The following is an 18,591-nucleotide window of genomic DNA, read 5'->3' as shown; positions in this document are numbered from 1 at the left end:
ATACTTGACTCAGTTTGACAAGTAGATTGTGTGCTGGGGAAGAGTAGGTTCTCTGCTGACTCTTGGATACCTTCCCAAGACATTTACAGGAAAGGTTGATCTGAGTAACTAAGCCATTTTTCTTCTCACCTGGACCAAATGCTCATGCAAGTCACCAAGGACAATGTTTTGTGGGGCTCACGGATATGAAAACTATAGGTTTCCATCTGGCAGTGAAACAGCAATTCCATCTTTATGAGGCATTAAGTAAGTTTAAACACATTTTTTTTGCCTATAGATTACTCCCAAGAGGGCATTACAGAGTGGGCAGCTGGTCCTGCGTCAAACAGAAATTTAAGACATGGGAAAAGAAGGAAAAAAAAGATGTTACTGCTGGCAAGAGTATTGCCGGTATCCACAGTCATCACCAGCTTTAGCTTAACACTTCTGGTGACAGTCTGAGCCTGAAGAGTGCTGTAAAATCCTGGAACGATTAATGAAGGAAGGATCCTTCTCCAGAGGAGCTGTAGGCTGCAAAAGCATAGCTTTCCTTCTACTCAGAACAGCTATTGCAGCAGACACAGATCACAGCCCCTGACTGCTCAGAGGCTGGATAAGCAAAGTGAAGAAAGGACAGCCTTCAGGTTCAGCTTCCAGTTCAGAAACAAACGTAACTTCTAGCCTTTTTCCTCACCTAAAGAAGGAATTAAGTGAAAGTCAGCCTGAAGAAATGAAGGTATAGCTCACTGATATATTTCTGGCTGTGATCTACCACCTTTTCATGGTAGCTTTTCAATGATAAAGTCACTCACAATAACATCCCATGATGTAGCCTGTAGACAGAGAAACTGAGGCACAACTGCTCTATGCTACTCAGAGAGGGACAGAGACAGGAACAGAATGCATCTCACGTTGGACCAGCCACCCTCTCCAACAGGTAGTCCATAGTATAAATCACCAAGAAGCCTGTGTGTTCATAAATAAGCAAATATTAAGTGTAACAGGAAGAACACCTTCCACTCTTAACAAGCTGCAAGGTAATGCCCAGGACATTTCAAACTTGTGTAATAATCAGGTTTGTCAAAAAGAAACAAGAACCCCATGGAAACAGGACTATTTTTTGTGCCTTTTAAAGAAATCTTAACCACCCTATACAGTTTCTAAGCCTTAACAGAACTGTGTTCATCCAGCAATCCTTCCTCCCCAGACGTACCCTCCACCCACTCTACTGAAGGCAGTCCCACACAACTATGTATGCAGGTGGACAGAATACCCAAGTAGAAACTGCAGTACAAATTAGAGGATTTTAGTCTCTCATTCTGAGGGCGTAAAAACTTCCAAGAGCCAATACAGCAAGTCCATGTCTCATCTGGCACACACCCGACACTGACAGAATGCTGCTGTGAGCAAATGTGTTTCTGCACTACACCTTTACCAGGGGAACCACGGTGTTCTCATTAGGAAGACAGAAATAAAAAGCTGAGCAGTAATAAAAAAACCCAGGAAAGTAAAGTGTGGCATGACCCACTTCACAATAAAATGGACAATTTAACAGATATTCTTGGACATATACAAAATAGGGATCTAGCTCATGCACCTTTCTCAACACGGATGGGAGCTTTGCCACAGGCTGAGATAGGATGAGATCCAGTCTAATGCATGCACCACATGCAGCAAGGGGGCTCTGGTGGGAATCTAGGACTTGCCTGCCATTATTCAGAAAGTAAAACACCTTTAATGTATAAATTACTAATGCATGTCCAGCTCCACTATGGGATATTCAGTATATACACAGTAATGAACAGACCTGCTGATTTAAGGTGCAAGATGACATAGAAGAATAAAGCAGCTTTTAATAGAACAAAACCTGCCCTTCAGAAACAAGCTCCTGAACACAGTCTGGGTATCTTCTGTGATCTTTGTAAAGCAGTAGTGCAGCAACTTAAAGCTAATCATCCCTTTGGAAGTTTTCTACAAGATGATTATTTAGAAGCTAGAGAGCTCCTAAAGTTCTTTCACGAATGACATATTTGCCATGCTTCCCAGAAATCTGCCCATTTCTTCTCTCTCTACTTACCATATGCTTACAGACTGGGGTTTTTTGCATGCTCAGACACTAGTCAATAAGGCAAAGGAAGAACTGAGCATATGTAAATGAGTAGGATGTTCTTGTGGTTACACGATTACCGAAGGAATCATAAGAGGACTTTTATTCTGGTTCTGCTACAATTCACTGCCTGAATGTGGTCAAGTCACAGACTCCAGTTGAGTTCATTCAGTTTTCCTACTGAGAACTTGGAAAGCAGTGACAGGCAGGCACCACCATGCTCCACGCCCCAGAAAAACCCGTGAGTATCCGGAACTCCTCCCAGAGCCCGTGCCAGGGAGCAGTGGACACTGTAACCCAACCCAGGGCTTGCAGGGTATCGCCAAGGCAGCCCCTGGCTGGGAGCCATTCCAGACAGGGCAGCACGCGTCAGGTTGGAGCTATCTAGACTCCCTGGAACCAAAGGCTTAGTCCCTTGGCAGGATTAACACAGCCCTGCACCCTTGGAGACAGCACTGAATTCTGTCTCATCAAAATGTTAACCAAGGAGCTCCTACAAAAACCTCCCAGCTCAGTCTGTGATAATCAAAGGACAAGTTTGGGAACATATTACCTCATTTCTCAGTCTGGGGAAGACACAAAAAAACCCTTCCTGTGGATTACAGCCAAGGCAGCAATACCTTTACCTGACCAATCTCTGATATTTGCAGCAAATTACCCTTGGAACATTCCATTTGTTCAAAAGAAGTAGGGTACCAGATAGGAGCACAGATTCCACCACAGGAGAGGAGTCTTCCAGACAGACCAAGGAGATCTGCTGGTCAAAAGTATCTGCTGTTTGGATGTCTTATCCATACAAGGTCCAAACGTGCCTTAGCCCTACCCTCATTAAAGGATTAGACTTCAGAGCAGAAAAATATCTCGTGTCTTTTTGGGGAAGCTGTAGAAATGTAAAGGAAATCTCCTGATCATCCCTAAGAGCTCATTCAGGAGGGAACTATTTTCACGCAAGTTGCTGCCAAGTTCACATCACATCTTGAAAACAAAAGCCTTTTCCTTTCCTCAGAAGTCTTTTTCTTTCCCTAGCCACTGGCAGATCCTGCCCAAAGCCACTCTCGACCTAGGCCATGCTGACAGCCCTCTCCCACCCACTCAGCAATCCCAGCAACCTGTCTGCAGACCAGGGGAACACAGAGAAGCAGCTCCCAGTCCACCAGTCCCCATGAGGCTTGTATCCAGGATCCACTGTTGTATCCCAGATCCACCAGCTGAAAGCTTCAGCACTGCAACCACAGCTAACTGCACAGGAGGGTGTAGGCTGCAAACTCTCCCAAATATTTCATTTTAGTACAGGTGAAATGGGCACCACCCCTAAGAGGAGACAGAAAATAGACATCTGACAGTCTGTCTGCTGGTCTCCCTCTGGGCACTGGATTGGGCCTCTCTCCTTGACTGAGCTGCTGGTTTTCCTGAGGGTTGTAAGAACTTAATAATCACTAAGACTTTAACCTCTGCCAGATTTGTTGAATTAGCCTATAAATACTGGCTTAAGATCAGCCAAGGGCTTTCAACATTTTGGCGATTGAAAATATGTAGTAAACAGATAACAGGACGGCATTTTCATTTTTTAGCGAAAATAAGGCAAAACCAACGTGAAGGTGCCTGAAGAGCATGCTAGGGCAAGGCAGGTCTGGCCCACATGGGCAGAAGACAGCAGGAAGCTCCTGGCACTTCACTCAGGGCTCAATTCACCTGAGCACGCTGCTCCCCGGTGTCACCCCCAACTGCCCACCACCCTTCCTCTTCCACTTTAGCTGACATCTGACATCTTCAAGGGACATACTTCAACATTTCTGTGGCATTAAAATGCATATTAAAACAAGCCTCAATGCCGGAGAGAAATGTGTGTATATTAAGATATACTCACTGATAATAGCTGCCCATGAAAACACTGCAAAACACTTCAGTATTTAATTAAAAGAGGGCACAAGACAAGAGGCATTACTGCCCTGCAAGAGATCACTAATGCATACAAGCTTTGGTGGAGCACAGTAATACTCAACGAACAGGCAAGATCAATATGCGCCACTTTTCCTCAGCTCTGCTCCAGCCCTCTTCAAAAGAAACCTTTATGAGCTAAAATTTAAAAGCATATTCCCCTCCCTCACCTACTCTCCTGCCGTGTCTTTTCTGAGAGCTTGTTATTCAACAGGGAAGTTCGATAGGACACAAGACAAGGAAACCTGTCCACAGCAGGGGGTTGGAACTAAACGAGCTTTAAGGTCTCTCCCAACCCAAACCATTCCCCAATTCTATGATTCTCTGCAGCATCACAGCACCTACACCTTCCTTCTGGAAGCAGACAGTTTTCTCAAAGTTTCCACTATAGCACTAGAGTTTTATAGAAAATGTAAAACAGTCAATTTAAAGTTTGAGGAACTTCTTCCAGGAAGAGCTCAGGAGAGAGGGTTAAGAATTCATCAAAATGGATGAAAAGCCTTGTTTTGCCTCTCTTTTAGCTCTCCAAAACCACCATCTGATACCTCTATCAGAACAGAACAGTAATACCAAGCTTCAAAATGCCATTCCTGCAAATCTCTTCTTGCCAAAAAATGACAAAGTATTCCTTCTCCACAGATAATTCTACACCCCTGTGTCATCTCAACTACCTCATGCAAAGTGAAGATCACCAGCACTCTGCAATCGATTACAGCCATAAGAGATCAGCCCAATGGGCTATCAAATTTAATCCCCAAGACAGAAACCTGTGCCAGAAAACATATCCAAAACCCATCTAAGAAGTCTTTCCATCAAACTCAGCGGGCTTTGAATTGAATTGCTCTCAGAAATAAAAAAAAAAAAAAAAGAAAAAGAAAAAAGAAAAACAACCCAAATTGAAACTTGTACCACCACCACACACCTACAGGCAGTTGCAGTGGCATGAAGGTAACTAGAAATTGTGTCAGGAGATTGGTAGTCTCTCTTTTATTCCAATGCCTATAAACATTTTCTTAAAATAGATTCACTGAACAGTTTAGATCAGAAAATATGAAAAAGTGAGGAATGTGACTTCATTATCTAGATACATGATACATTCATAAGAGTTTCATTTTTAAGTACTTCACCCCCTTACCTGGAGGGTTGTAGAACATGCAATAAAAAAAGTCTATTCTTATTATCTATATGTTATTTTCCCCTTTCAGTGCTGTCAGGCATTGTTCCCGAACTGTGAAAAGGCACAATGGAACAACACTCTGCTCATCAACTTTCACAAGTGCTGCAGACTTACTGCTTAACTAAGCAAAAGCCAAGTTCTGTTGGCTGTATCCCTCCAAGGTGTCACCTCTGTCTTTCCCTACGACAGCGCTCCGGAATTCATCTGCAAGATGACTCTTCAGGAGTCAGAACCTAAAGTGAATTCACCACCCGCCTGCGGACCCCACATCTGGTCAGCAAAACAAGCCTGCCAAACTATCCGGCTACTGATCCACCTTCTGCGAAAGAGACCCTTCCCGTGAGGAATGCCCTGCTCGGGGACTCTGCCAAGGCATCGCTCAGCTCTGAAACGCGGCGATGAAAACGCCGGTGCTAGCGGTGGAGACCGATAAGCAACACCTGCACAGTGTAAAAGCGAAGAGTCACGCCGCTCTCCTTTCCTAGGAAATGTTGAGTTATTTCAGCCAGCGAAATGCCCAGCGCGCTTCGCGCCGCGCTCCGTGCCCTCAGGGAAGCGGCGCTGCTCGCAGGGAGCCGGGCGCACCGGCTGCTCTCGGCAGCGGAGCGGGGACTCCCCGGGAGCCCGGCTGAATCGAGCCCGGCCGCGCAGCCCAGAGCCCTCACGGTACCCTCCCGTCGCGGAGCGGCCACCCGCGGGTGGCTCGGTACTGACCGGCCGTGGGCACGTCGGGGACCAGCTTGAGGGGCCCGATCTGCCGCAGCTGGAACGCCGTCCGCACTTCGTGGCAGCTGGGGGACCTGGCCGCCGCCACACAGCCGCACAGCCCCGCCGCCAGCAGCCACAGCCCCAGGACGGCGCGGCTCCCGCCGCCGGCCATCTCGCACCCCGGCCACGGCCGCGGGCGGCCCGAGCGCTGAGGGGCGCGGGCCCTCGGCCGGTCCCTCAGCCGGTCCCGGCGGCGGCAGCGCTGCCCCCGCCCGCCGCCCGCGCTCCTCCTCGGCGGGAGCGGCCGCCGCCGCCTCTCCCCGCCCCTCAGCGCGGGGCCCGAGGGGCTCCGCCGCCCCCCGAGCGCGGCGGGGGCAGGGCCGGCAGCCGTGAGGGAGCCCCGGCCGCGCAGGGGGCGCGCGGGGCCGGGCGGGGCGCGCGGGAGCGCTCGGGGGCGGCGGGAGGCTCGCGCCGCTGCCGCCCGGCCCCGCGGGACGCTCGCGCTGAACTTTGCGCTGAGCATCGCTGCGGTGAGTCCCTGCGGTGAGTCCCTGCGGCCGTGCGGAGCGGGCAGCGCTGCCGGGGCAGGGCAGGGCAGGGCAGGGCGGCACAGAATGCCGAGAGAAGGCGGATCGGCACCGAGCGGGATGCGCACTCGGCTTGGGCTGTCAGAACGCGGTACGGAGGGCAAGCAGAGCAGTGGCTATCGACCCCGAAGCACTGCAGGTTGCGCACTCATGCACGGCTCGCTTCGATCCTGACATTCCAAGCAGATGACATGGAAGGGTCTTCGTGAGGCAACTCCAGCTAACAGCCCCTGCAGAGACTAGAAACTTTACCCCGGCAAACATATCTTTATACACCAACTGCAGATCTAAATTGTTCATTTGTACCAAAGCCAAGGGCAGTTCCATCCCATACAGTTTTGGGGCACATAGCCCCTCCTGGGGATAACACCACCTTCAGACAGGTGGTCTGCGATCTTTTCACTGCCCTCACAAACTTCGGTGTCAACTGCTTTACCACACGTTTGAGCACTCAACTATGCTCAACACCTATGAATATTTTCCATTTCACAAAACCATTCAATTTCCAGAGAAGCCAAACCCAAGCGGTCTCCCACCAAGAGTCCCATTTGCACAGCACCTCTCAGGCATATGGAGCACGTTACCAGCTACAAGAATGACTATTGTTTGAGGCCATTATGTCTGATTTCTTTAAGGTTACTTGCAACTCTCAAGATGCTTCTAATGTGCTTCTGGAGCAGCAGGGGAGCCCACCTGCAGCTAATTTAACCATTATACATTCCCATAGGTAGTAATGAGAGGCTGAGCTCAAATGCTGAAGTTGTCTGAATTGTATTTTAATAGCTAGAAGTGCAAATCCTTTCAGCAATTTACTTGTATTAACTTTGTTCCTATCAAGACAACAAGAGATTAATTCACACTTAAAAAAAAAAAATCAATTTAATGTCGACCATTTAACTTGTAAACTAAAAGAAAAAACAAACTGGAGGAACAGACCTACCATATAATCAGGTTTCTTAATTCAGAAGTAGAGAACAAGTCACCTTGAAAGACCTCTGCTCAGCCAGTTCAGAGCTGCAGTCCCTGGCTCGTCCTGCAGTTTTCCAGACACCCAGGACACAATGGCAGCACATCAGAAGGGCTGACCCCAGGAAATCCAGAGCCCAGGGACACCGAGACAGATTATACAGCCAGCAAGGCTTAAGTTACATATGCACACATTAACAGCATCACACCCCAAATCAAGGTGGCAACAGGTAGACTAGAGAGAAACAAGGGAATAATCAGTATCAGTAACAGAACAAATTAGCATCATACAGCACAGTACCCCAGCTGCCAAACTGTTGTCCAGCATGTGGGTTTATGAACCCAAGGAAGATGAACAAGTTGCCCCCAGTTGCATTTTGTTGAACCTCGGGCTCAATCTTAAAAGACTTTATTCAGACAATACCCCCATTGACTTCAGTGGGAGCTCTGCCAGAAAAGAAATGGCAGGATGATGGATCTGACAAATAATTTACTTGACAAATAACAGCATTATTTGGCATATACGTTATTCTATGAATAGCATTGAATCAGTCCTATGCAAGGGCTTGAGGCATTTAATTCAGTGGGGTTTTTGCTATTGTTTTCAGTGGGTGGCAAATTCAAACCCCTAGTTCTTTTCTAACATGATTTATTTTAGTGCCTCATCTTTATATGATGGGTGTTCTTTTCATCACCTGTCTTTTTAAGTTATGTCACTTATTTGTACTTTTTAATTGGTCTTCATATTGTTAGCAGAGAACAATCCATGACATCATCTCCAGTTCCCCCCCTTGCCTCAAAATCCTGCAAAGGAACACGAATTATTCCTGTGCCCAGCAGAAAACTCAGTGAACTGTAATGTCCATAACATGTAATACTGCTTACTTCATTACATAAGGAAACATTTGTGTTTCTTGTGGTTTTGTGATCTCTGTATTGAGGAACTTTATTTAAAGAGGGCAGAGTTTCATTTTTCAGGCTGGAGTTTGATTCCCCCCTTCAAAAAAAAAAAAAAAAGTAGGTCCTCCACACACTGCTCAGGTGTATGTATTTGTCACTGGTTATATCCACAACAATGAGCTAGAACAAGGAGATAATCCTAACCACCTGAGCAGCCCCAGGTGCTATGTATGCACATACAGTCCACAGGTAACTGCTGGCCCCTGCATCCCCCAACTGACACTTAACTGTCACACCTCCTGACACTACTGAGGTGACAAATGAGAACCTTCTGGCACCAACGAGCATATCCAAGACTGCCACTTAAACCCATCAAGTGTAAAGTGACAGGCACTTCAGGTGTCTCTCCCTACAAAGTGATCAAACCCAGTGTCATGTTTGGGTGCCACTGACTTCCAAGAGAACACACACCACAGCCATAATGCAGTGGACTCCAAGTAATTTAGGCCTAATTTCTCCAAAACACACACTCCACATACAGCAGGGCAGCTATACTGACTAGGGGAGGTAGGCAGGTGCTTAATGGCAAACACACGCCCGAGTACTTTGCTGGAACACAGCTACAGATAACACCAGAGCTGTTTAGCCAATTCTTGTTCATGACATTCTACCACACTTGAGCAATTTGTTTGGAACAATCACAGTTTACCTTGTCAACAGGTGTCTTGTATTTTAACAAATGAATATTTATTAACTGTACATCACTGAGAACTGTATCAGTACTTCTTACAATGAATGGCTATATAAATCTGCCCAAACAATCCACTCAGCCTAATCCTGCTAAAGTGACCACAATACTCAGCATGAGCTTTGGATGTGTAAGAAAAGCTGGGATCAGGCCTAGAAACAGGGTTTTGTGTGCCTACTGCCTCAGCCCTTCTCTTGTTGAATACAGCTGGAGCTTTGCCAGTGATTTAAATGGAAGCTGGACTAATTCCTTTATGTTTAAGATAAGCTCATCTCCAACTGGACTTTCCACCAATGGGACTAATGGGCACGAGGTCTGCTCTTGCCAGTTCGGCTACCAGGGAAAAGCCTGACTGTGTGTCTCAGCCATTCCAGAAAAGCCAGCAATCCACTCTTTACAGCCTTATTTTATCTTTAGAGGTCCATTTTTTCAAGGTATATGTTTCACTGAAGCACCTGAGGAACCCAGTGGACAGAAGTAAAATTAAGGGATCTGTTTAAGTCACTGGAATGAGCCCAAATGGCATGCTGATTTTCATTTTCAAAACAACTTAATCAGCCTCAAAAGAAACGCAAAATCCTCCATCTGTAATTAAGACTAGTTTCCTTTTTCAGATTTTTATAATTTTCTGGTGTTTCTTCTTTTAAGAAAGTTAAATTTATTTTCTGAAGTCTATTTCAAGTCAGAGCAAACTCTAAAGCTGAATATGAAATTTTAAATATAGATCCTAATAGTAAAAAAGTCATGCATGAAATATTCATGAATATGCCAAGACTAAAAAGCACTGCTAGAAAATTATTTCTGGTAATTTTACTAAACTTTTTTTCATCCTGTTAAATGATGAACACTATGAAACTAATAGAAAAATTACCAGTATATGCCTACCATTCTCTTTTCTGTTTAGAGATCCCATTTCCTTCTCTTCTCATTCCCTCCAATACTGAGCACAAAGAGAATGATCAAGCTGCCATACTATGAATTGTTTCCCGTGCTGCATGTATTCCACATGGAAAAAATGTGTGCAGACCTTTTGATGGTCAGAACGCAGTATTCCTGTGCTACCTCATTATTTCGTGGATATTTTTCACTTTACCAGACCTATTCAAATGCACACTTTAGAACTGCCTGTCATGCTTTTTTTTCCCCCCTGAAAAAACCCATCATACCTGAAAAGCACAGCCATTAACTGTACCATAACACTAATTAAAAAAAAAAAAAATTAGACCACCAACCAACCAAAAGAAATATGAAAGAAATACAATTGATATGACAACCAAACAAGTCAGGACGGCCACTAGTTAAGAGGAAACATCCTATAGAAAATGCTGAAGATTCTTCCACTTTTTCATCTTTTTCCAGTGTTTCAACAATGTGAGAACAATTATTTTGTATCAGACCAAAAATCCTTTAGCCCCTTGACTTATCTCCTGTGGCAGAGATCAAACCTCCTACGCTTATTTAGAGATGACACCACGCACAGCATATCAGAGTTCTCCCTCTCTGGATCTGTTCCAAGTCCCATCCTGGCCCCCAGAGACTGCTGTGTCTGTTCTCTGACACCAGCTGAGAACATCAGCCTCAACTCCCAGAACAGCTTTTTTTTGGTCATGAAAAAATGCCTTGAGAAATAGTTATCTGAAAGTCTCACTGAAAATGCAAGGGAGGAAAAAGCACAGATTTTAACGACTCAGAAAAACAGCACCTCCCAGGGCTGATAAGTGATACAATCCAACAGGAACACGATGGGAAGGTGACTGCATGGTATAATCTTCTCATCTCAGAATACCAGCTCTTTCTGTCTGAATTCTTCCTCAAGCATCCTGGTCACTGAGCAGCTGTGCTCTTTGCCCTCACCTGCATGGCTCAGCATACAAATTAATTTAACTGGGACAAGCAAAAAAGGTTCTGAACTTTCTCATGTGAGAAGCTGCCTTGCAGCCCAAGGGAAATCAAGCAGATTACTCAAGGAGTAAAGGCTGCATAACATAAGCAGAAGTATCTAGCTCTAGTTTCACATACTTCAAAAGACTAATAATGGAAATAAGTTTTGTACTGAAAAAAGTCAGTAGCTTATTGTGCACATTTCAGACATTTCTCCTCATGACAAGAAGAGAGCAATATCACAGCAAACACCAAGAACTCTCAGCTGGTTCCACAAACACCAGCATCAACCCCCCAATGCTAAGGATGGTAATATAGGGACATCCCATCCACCTGTCAGGGTGCAGTTCAGGTCTGAACATGGCTTAGCACAGAACAACAAACCCCCATTGAGTGCCCCCGAGGGTGTGTGGGTATCTGAGCCTGATTCAGCTGCAGCCCCAGCTCCTCTGCCTTGCCTTTCTCCCGGAGCACAGGGAGGCCCAGAGGGGACCTAGACAGGCACCCCATAAGCAGGAACCCCATAAGCTGACCCTTTGCAGGCACCCAGCACTGCCATTCCGTTCCAGGTACAGCCCTTCCAAGCACCACATTCTCTTAAAACATTGAACTTCAAAAAAAAAAGCTGTTAAGAGAACATTTATAGAAAGTAATTTTTTCCCCTCCAGAATAGTCCAACTGACTGGATGCACAGGGAAGAGGGATGTGTGGACTCAAGCTGTGACAGGGCATTCACGCTCCTCTGAGCAGTTGTAATGCAGATCAGCCACCCCCTCACCTCCCACAAAATTTGTACTTGGGGTTCCATAGTGACAGACACACAATGTCACATTTAAAGTGCTGAATTTAATTTTAAAATATGCATCAAAAGCTGCCTATAATTTCTGATAACCTTACAAGAACTCCTGGCTGCTTCCTACCTGACAGGTAAAGATGACAGGACGTTGGACTTTGTTAACAGACATAGTTATTGAATTCAAAACAGCTTCTGAAAATTCAATTTATTCTTCTTAGAAAATAGTGCCCTTATTCAAAAGCTTATGATATGGAACGAGATCATCTTCCAAGAGTACTATTTCATAAAAAATTTAAGAGATCACATAAAACTTATAATAGAAGTGTGAACACCATCATTATAATATTTGTAATAGGTTTTTCTAGCAGAACAAAATGTCCCAACTTCCACTTGTCTAGCTGGGCACTCAGAAGAGCTGATTCTTAACTGTGTGTCAGAATTTGAAGTTAATTAAAACTAATTGCCCACTGTACTGTAAGCGATGCCACCGCATTTTCAAATAGCTCTGTTTCCATGGGATGATTTACTTAAAACTGATGTCTCTCATTGACTGAATTCTGGGTTTGTCTTAATTGCATTGTTCAAGTTGTTTATCTTTCCTTTCTGCCTTGCAACTTTACATGAAAGGTCATCAATAGCAAAGTTCATTGCTAAGATTGACACTTCATCAACATGAGAAAAAGCATCTTAGAATATCAACTAGTTTATCAAAATAAATGAACTCCTCTGACATTTCACATTACTGTTCCCACTGCCACCACTTTCTGTCTTCAGAATATTTGTTTGTGTGCTCAGCTTTGTAACAAAGCCTTATAGCTCAGAACTGCTGTACTGGTACAGCAGCACTTGTTATCTTTATCACATGGGTGTCAAGTCAATCCCTATAATGAGAACACGTGCACCCAGAAAGCCTTGCTGCCGCTGGCATGCACACAGACCTGTTTAACTTTGTGTGTCCAGAGTGAAAGTCTCCATGTGCTGGATCCCCCAAAATGGTAATTCCATTCACTCCTCCTTCCTGGGGAGGCTGTGAAGGCTGCAAACCAGCATCATAAACACCAACAACTAGTAGGGAGCTGGAGTAAGTCCTGAAGATAACTTTTGTTGCTATAGAAAACATATTACAGAGGACCAGATGCTGTACAATTATATTTTCCAGCCTCAGAACATGCCTTCAAAATTAAATTTAACAACCACAAACTTGCCTCATTCCCTGCAGTCAAATCCTGCCCAAACCCATCCCAAGTGCCAAGATTCCTGCTCTAGCCCAGCTCCAGAGGTCAGCTGGTGGTCAAATGAGACAGACAGTTGGCTCTACAGACAGCCTTCAGCTTGCCTTGCACTCTTGAGCAAGAGCTTCTGCAAAGCCACTCAGCACAAGCCATCCATGAGCCACATAGAGGAACCCTCTGGGTGTATGATGGGCTGTAGGGCAGGACTGTTAAAAACTGCTGGCATGGAGACAGACCATCATTTACCAGTAAAATCTGCAGTGGAGAGATGTACAAAGCGATAGACATGGAAAAACCACCACATTTCACCAAGTCCAATTTCCAGATGTTAGATACATACCATATTCCTAGTCCACTTCATTATCAAGGGCAACAGCAGCTTGCTAGCCCAGAGACTGGATCAGCAATAGCACAACAAGCACAAGTCACTGCTGAAATATGTCTGGGAATTTTGCCTGTGCTGTCTGAAGCACATTTGGTTAAAACATGCTATTCATAAAAAATACAAACTCGGAAGAGTTTTTCCTAATTGGCATTCACTGTTGTCAGTTTTAGACAAACACTTTCGCTAAAGATCTCACTGCAGAAAACTTTGTGATAAACATTTCCAATAAGAGAATTCTCCAGTGGAAATCCACACTTCAAGAAAACTGTGAAAAGCTTCCTGGTTCCACAATGCTGGAAGAAAGTCACACAGTTTCTCTCTGTTTCAGCAACTACCCACTGCAAATGGACTTGTGGAGGTGTCCCTCAGAGCACGAGCTGGAAATGGGGGAACTGGGCAAGTCTCTGGCATAACTCCTGTAGGATCATTGTTAGTGCAAATGCTCAACACTTTTTCAAACTGAGTAAAGTGTGATACAGAATGAGAAAAATGACTGGGTTACATTTTAATGTATGATGTATGCTACATGTACCACTGCATTTTTAAGGACTATATTTAACAACTGGTTTGTTTTGTTTAAATATTGAAGGTCATCTTTTGCTGTTTTCACATCACATCACATCACATCATAAAGTGGCTTGTAGATCTAATGCAACTGGTAATCCTAGAGCTGAAAAGTGCTTTTCAAAGTGAGAGAACCTGAATGTAACAGCTCAGTTAAACCTTGTATGGGAGTGCAAATTTTTCCTAGTTGGTTTTGCTCATGAGTAGCACAGCAATAGCTGCAATCCTTCACATAAGTAAAACAGGTTGTTCAACCCCTTTACTCCAGTCTTGCTGTGGGAGGAACCCTTAAATTTCACCAATTTCAGTTAAAGTTCCTTTCCCTGTATCCATGGTTGTTGCCAGCAGATCAGCAATTTCTGTTGCAACTCACCTGGGGACAGATCGCTGCAGCCCCTTACTGCCATGAGTTTCATGGTGCTTTCCTTAACAGAGTGTGTAAAAAGCACTGACAACACCTCTGTTTGGGGTCAGGCTGCTGCCACCCCTCCCTCAGCACATACCAAGATGCTGAGCAGGCCCCTGCCTTGTCTGCTGGACACTGAATTTTTCATGCACATGACTGTAATCTCTCTTCTCCAAGAGACTGCAGGAAAAAGCAGATGAGCCCTGAGCAAGTATAAATTAATGCTGACATTTGCTGGAATAATGTACTCTCTTGAGCCTCTGCATCTATGACGCCAATGGAGGCTGCTGGCAACACGAGTTTATATGCAACTTTCTGCTAAATCAGAGCATCATCTGCACAAATCAAGCACTTGGGAGACATCCTGAGATTTGTGATGGTCCCTAGAGCCATAGCTGGGTTCTGAGCCATCTATTCTCACTGACTGCTGAAATTTCTTACAGGCAATTTTTAGTGACAGAACTGAGGATAAATCCCACCCGTATTTCACAAAGTAACAGGCATGCTTTGTTTGACTTTGAAGTACAGATTACTCAGTGGTGATAGCAATAGCTATTCCACACAGCTCATTTTCTTTCTTCAAAACTAAGTCCAGGGCTGGTTATAAGTGGGTTTCTGCCCTGCACAGTAAATCTGGGACAAATGTGGGCCCCAAGGCATGACACATGGTATCCCCAGGTTCTTCGGAGAGTTGGAGAGTTGAATTAATCAGGATTTTCTACCTAGTGGCAGCTGTGTGCACGTGGCCCAAGACTCCTCAAAAGCAGTGCAAAGCTCTGGGACCCCAGTGAGCTTCGGGGACAGGTCTGCCATGGCCTGGTGCTCCTGCATTCAGAGAGAAGGGCTGGTGCCATGCTGTAACTCCTAAGGATGATGCCCACTTTCTGCTCTTTTCAGACTGACCCCTTGGGAAAGATCTACAGAATCGTTGCTCTCCAAGGCAGCAGTTCCAGCTCACTGGGAGGACCTCAGCCTGAAGCTGAGAGTGTCAGTATTTTCCTAACAGGGTTTATATACCTTCCATCAAACCATGTATTAGCCACAGCTCTTACCAATGACAGAAGTCAGCATGCAAGAATTTAGCCCTTTAAATTATGACTTACAGGCATAGATCTATCTAAAACAAAGCTTCAGAAGTCATCAATAAACAAGATACTAGGACTTAGTGTATACTCACAACTAGAATTCGCACTTTAAAATGTTGCTATGTGGCAAGCTTCTTTGTGAAGGAAAACAAAGTATGAGCAGGGGTTTTTTATAGCTCCGATATACCACTTAAGCTGTGGCATGCTTCATTTGCTCAAATGGAATATAATACATCTTAGTATTGAATTATACTTGGGTTGGTTATTAAATGAAAACTATGATTCCATTATAGCCATAAGAAAGGGAAGTGCTGCATATGGCTGTGTGCAATCCATTAAGTGGCTTATGGAGCTGAAGACCCTTCCGAGACCATTACAAATCCATTCGATGGCCCTCTCTGCCAGATTTTACACACTGATATCTGCACTCGAGGCAAGAGGCATAAGGCACTGTAGAACCACTATTAATCAGCCTTCATACACTGTTTGTGCCAGCAAAGACAAAGAATATTCCAAGCTTAAACCTATACCTCATGTATTTTTAGATAAATGTGGGATGCATGGAGAACTTTTCTGGCTAATGTACATCAGGTTGAAGAGTTCACAAGCAGCTTGTTGTCCACCTGAACCTGCCTCTTGCAAGGCAATAATTAACAATACATTCACACTATGGGGATATTTTCCAAGGGCATAAAGTATAATAAAAAGGGGAGTTGCCTTAGTTGGCTAATAGACATTTGACAATCTTCCTTAATATTCCTTCTGGTATCTAGGCTTTTTAATGCAGCTAACTTCTGCATGGAGAACCTTTAATATTAGAATTATTTACCATGATTCAGCAAGATCATTTGTTTTTGCCATATTCTTTGAAACAATATCACCATCCAGCTATGACTCTGCATGGTTTGTGTTTACAAAAGGTCAAGCTTACGGTGTGAAATTGATGTTTTGTAATTTCCTCTGTATCAGCTAAGTGGGAGGGCAGCTTGGATTGAAGACACCAAGTTAATGACTTCAACAAAGATGCTAGTTGAAAGCAAAACCTGGATCCAAGTTTTAAACTAGGAATGTTTTGCTACTCAAAATGAGTCTTTCCTTTTGGTTTTATTCAGCCAGGTGAATTTTACAAAGTGTTTGATACAATCAGTTCTGTCCTTTCTCCATTATCTGTGCCACATCACCAACTCACATAAGTACTTGCAAAATTGTACCTGGAAGTGGTGATCACAGAATGAGGCATTGGCTCTCTGTGAGTCTGAACAGGACTCATGAACACGTGATACAGGAATCACACAGAAAATGGTTGGTCACCAAAGGAAGGGAAAATGCCTCAGTGAGTTGCAAGTATCCAAAAATCTCATCCCCAGCAGCATTCAGACTGGGACAGGCACAGAAGGGAGACCTTTTTAAAGGTGGTGACAAGGGGACAACAAATCCAAGCTGTTTTAAATGGACACCTGGCTCTTTTTGACCCTATTCAAGATAGCACTCTCTTTTCTGATGTTCAGAGGATGTTCCTTACTAATGTCTAAAAGAGAAAAATGCAGGAGATAAGCACAAGGAAGAGCCAAGTAGGAATTGTGAGGTGCTTGGGGAGCAATAGCATCAACAGTCCAGTGTGTTAGCACTTCTACTGCCAGAGCTTTCAAATATGTCTTAAGACAGACACAATCTTATGTATTTAGTACATTTTCTGGCAATCGAGAGAAAGCTGATGTGCTAAAAATGCATGACTCATGCAGGCTGTTACATTTCATTTCCTCCTGAGGAAAGGCAACTGCTCTTGTCTTTGTCTTAGGGCCAACATTTTGGGTAATCTACCTTTGACACAGCCCTAAGCCAGTTGGGATTTTTCTCTGGAGCAATTCCCAGTCCCTCTTCCAAACAGAACACAAATGCAAAAAGCTGATACAATTCCTCAAATGAGTGAGGTGGCTGTGCAATGGGTTTGGGCTGCCTTAGCAAGGCAGTAATTAATTATCTAATTAGCTGATCTGAATCACTCCCACTGTGCACACAGGGATCCACAGGTGAGCTGTGACAACAAAACATCTTTTTGGCAAGCTTGTTATGATCTGTCATAGCTCAGCACAGGAGTTGAGACAGCCCTACCTCCAAGATATCCAATCTGCCTTACAGGAATGAGCTCTGAACTACAGGAGACTGGAACCCAAGGGGTTTTTTCACATTTCTGTTGACCTATAGTTACCAGGGTCAGTGTTATTTCAAGTTACACCACACTGCACCACCAGGAATTTTCCTATGGACTTTTTTCAATGAATTTACTGAATGAAGAAAGGAGCTGAGAGCAGATGCTTACATAGAGGTGATAGAAGAGGGAAACCTGCCCAACTTGGCAGCATCTAGGAGCACCTGGTAGCAATAACACATCAGAGGTTGCTATTTGACTTAAAGCGACTCTTTTCCTAACGCAACAGAAAAAACCCTTCCCACAACTGGCAACAAGAACTTGACAAATTCCTTTTCTTTCTGTTTTTCCCACTGCTTTCAATACCATGTCAAGCTTGTGGCCAGAAGAGACCCTCCTTTCTGTACCTCATCAGTGTGGCACTTGCTTTTTTTTCCTTCTTTTCTCCTTAGCACCAGTGGTTTTGAAGAAAGGAGAACAGCCAAAAAATATGCTGAAAATGTTCTCTAGGGAAACATCTTGCTGGAAACAGGAATCAGGAATAATCTACCCTGCTAACTCATGTTCATGGCAGACATACTCTTTCTAGACATTTAAGGACCCTCTGATATCTGATCAGTTCAAACTCTCCAGCCCTTCCTAGAAACTCTTGAAAAATCTAAATGTATTTTTTAATCCTCAGGCTAAAAATCCAGTGAGCTACAATCATATCCACTCTAAATTCTTCTGATTGAAGAATTTATTTTAATAGGCAAATTCAACTCTATTGATACCTCAGTTCACCCATGAGAAAATAGGTAGGAATGTAGCCCTTTTTCTGGAACAAAAGTATTCTTTATGTCAAGCTGCCTGCACTGAATAATTTTTCCTCATTTTATTTCCTTTCTGAAAAGATACCTTTCTCCAGTCCTTGTTTCATAACAAAGGAAAGATGAACATGCACAGAAATTTGCAATCAAGACTTCCACAGCTGTTCACTGTAA

The 18,591-nt window shown here is 44.2% G+C and overlaps 1 protein-coding gene across 4 annotated transcripts in view; it reads right to left on the bottom strand.

Moving 5' to 3' along the window:
- The window catches only part of LOC146433425 (glypican-5-like), a 398,949-nt gene that overhangs the window by 317,985 nt on the left and 62,373 nt on the right, over positions 1 to 18,591 (bottom strand). For 2 of the 4 annotated variants that reach the window (XR_014854113.1, XM_085069747.1), the window contains exon 1: positions 5,916 to 6,432. The exons of 1 other annotated variant lie outside the window; for it this stretch is intronic. Coding sequence is in view for 2 of the 3 variants with exons in the window: in XM_085069747.1 (XP_084925873.1) it covers positions 5,916 to 6,432 (517 nt within the window). In the remaining variant the exon portion in view is untranslated. Of the gene's footprint in view, positions 1 to 5,915; positions 6,433 to 18,591 lie in introns of those variants that run through there. One more of the 4 variants, XM_085069749.1, reaches the window with a different exon arrangement.

This window comes from Lichenostomus cassidix, chromosome 9 (assembly GCF_008360975.1).
Source record: "Lichenostomus cassidix isolate B80296 chromosome 9, HeHo_3.0, whole genome shotgun sequence".
Lineage (NCBI taxonomy): Eukaryota > Metazoa > Chordata > Aves > Passeriformes > Meliphagidae > Lichenostomus > Lichenostomus cassidix.
Note: the sequence above shows the minus strand (reverse complement) of the source record. Positions and strands in the feature narration are given on the sequence as shown.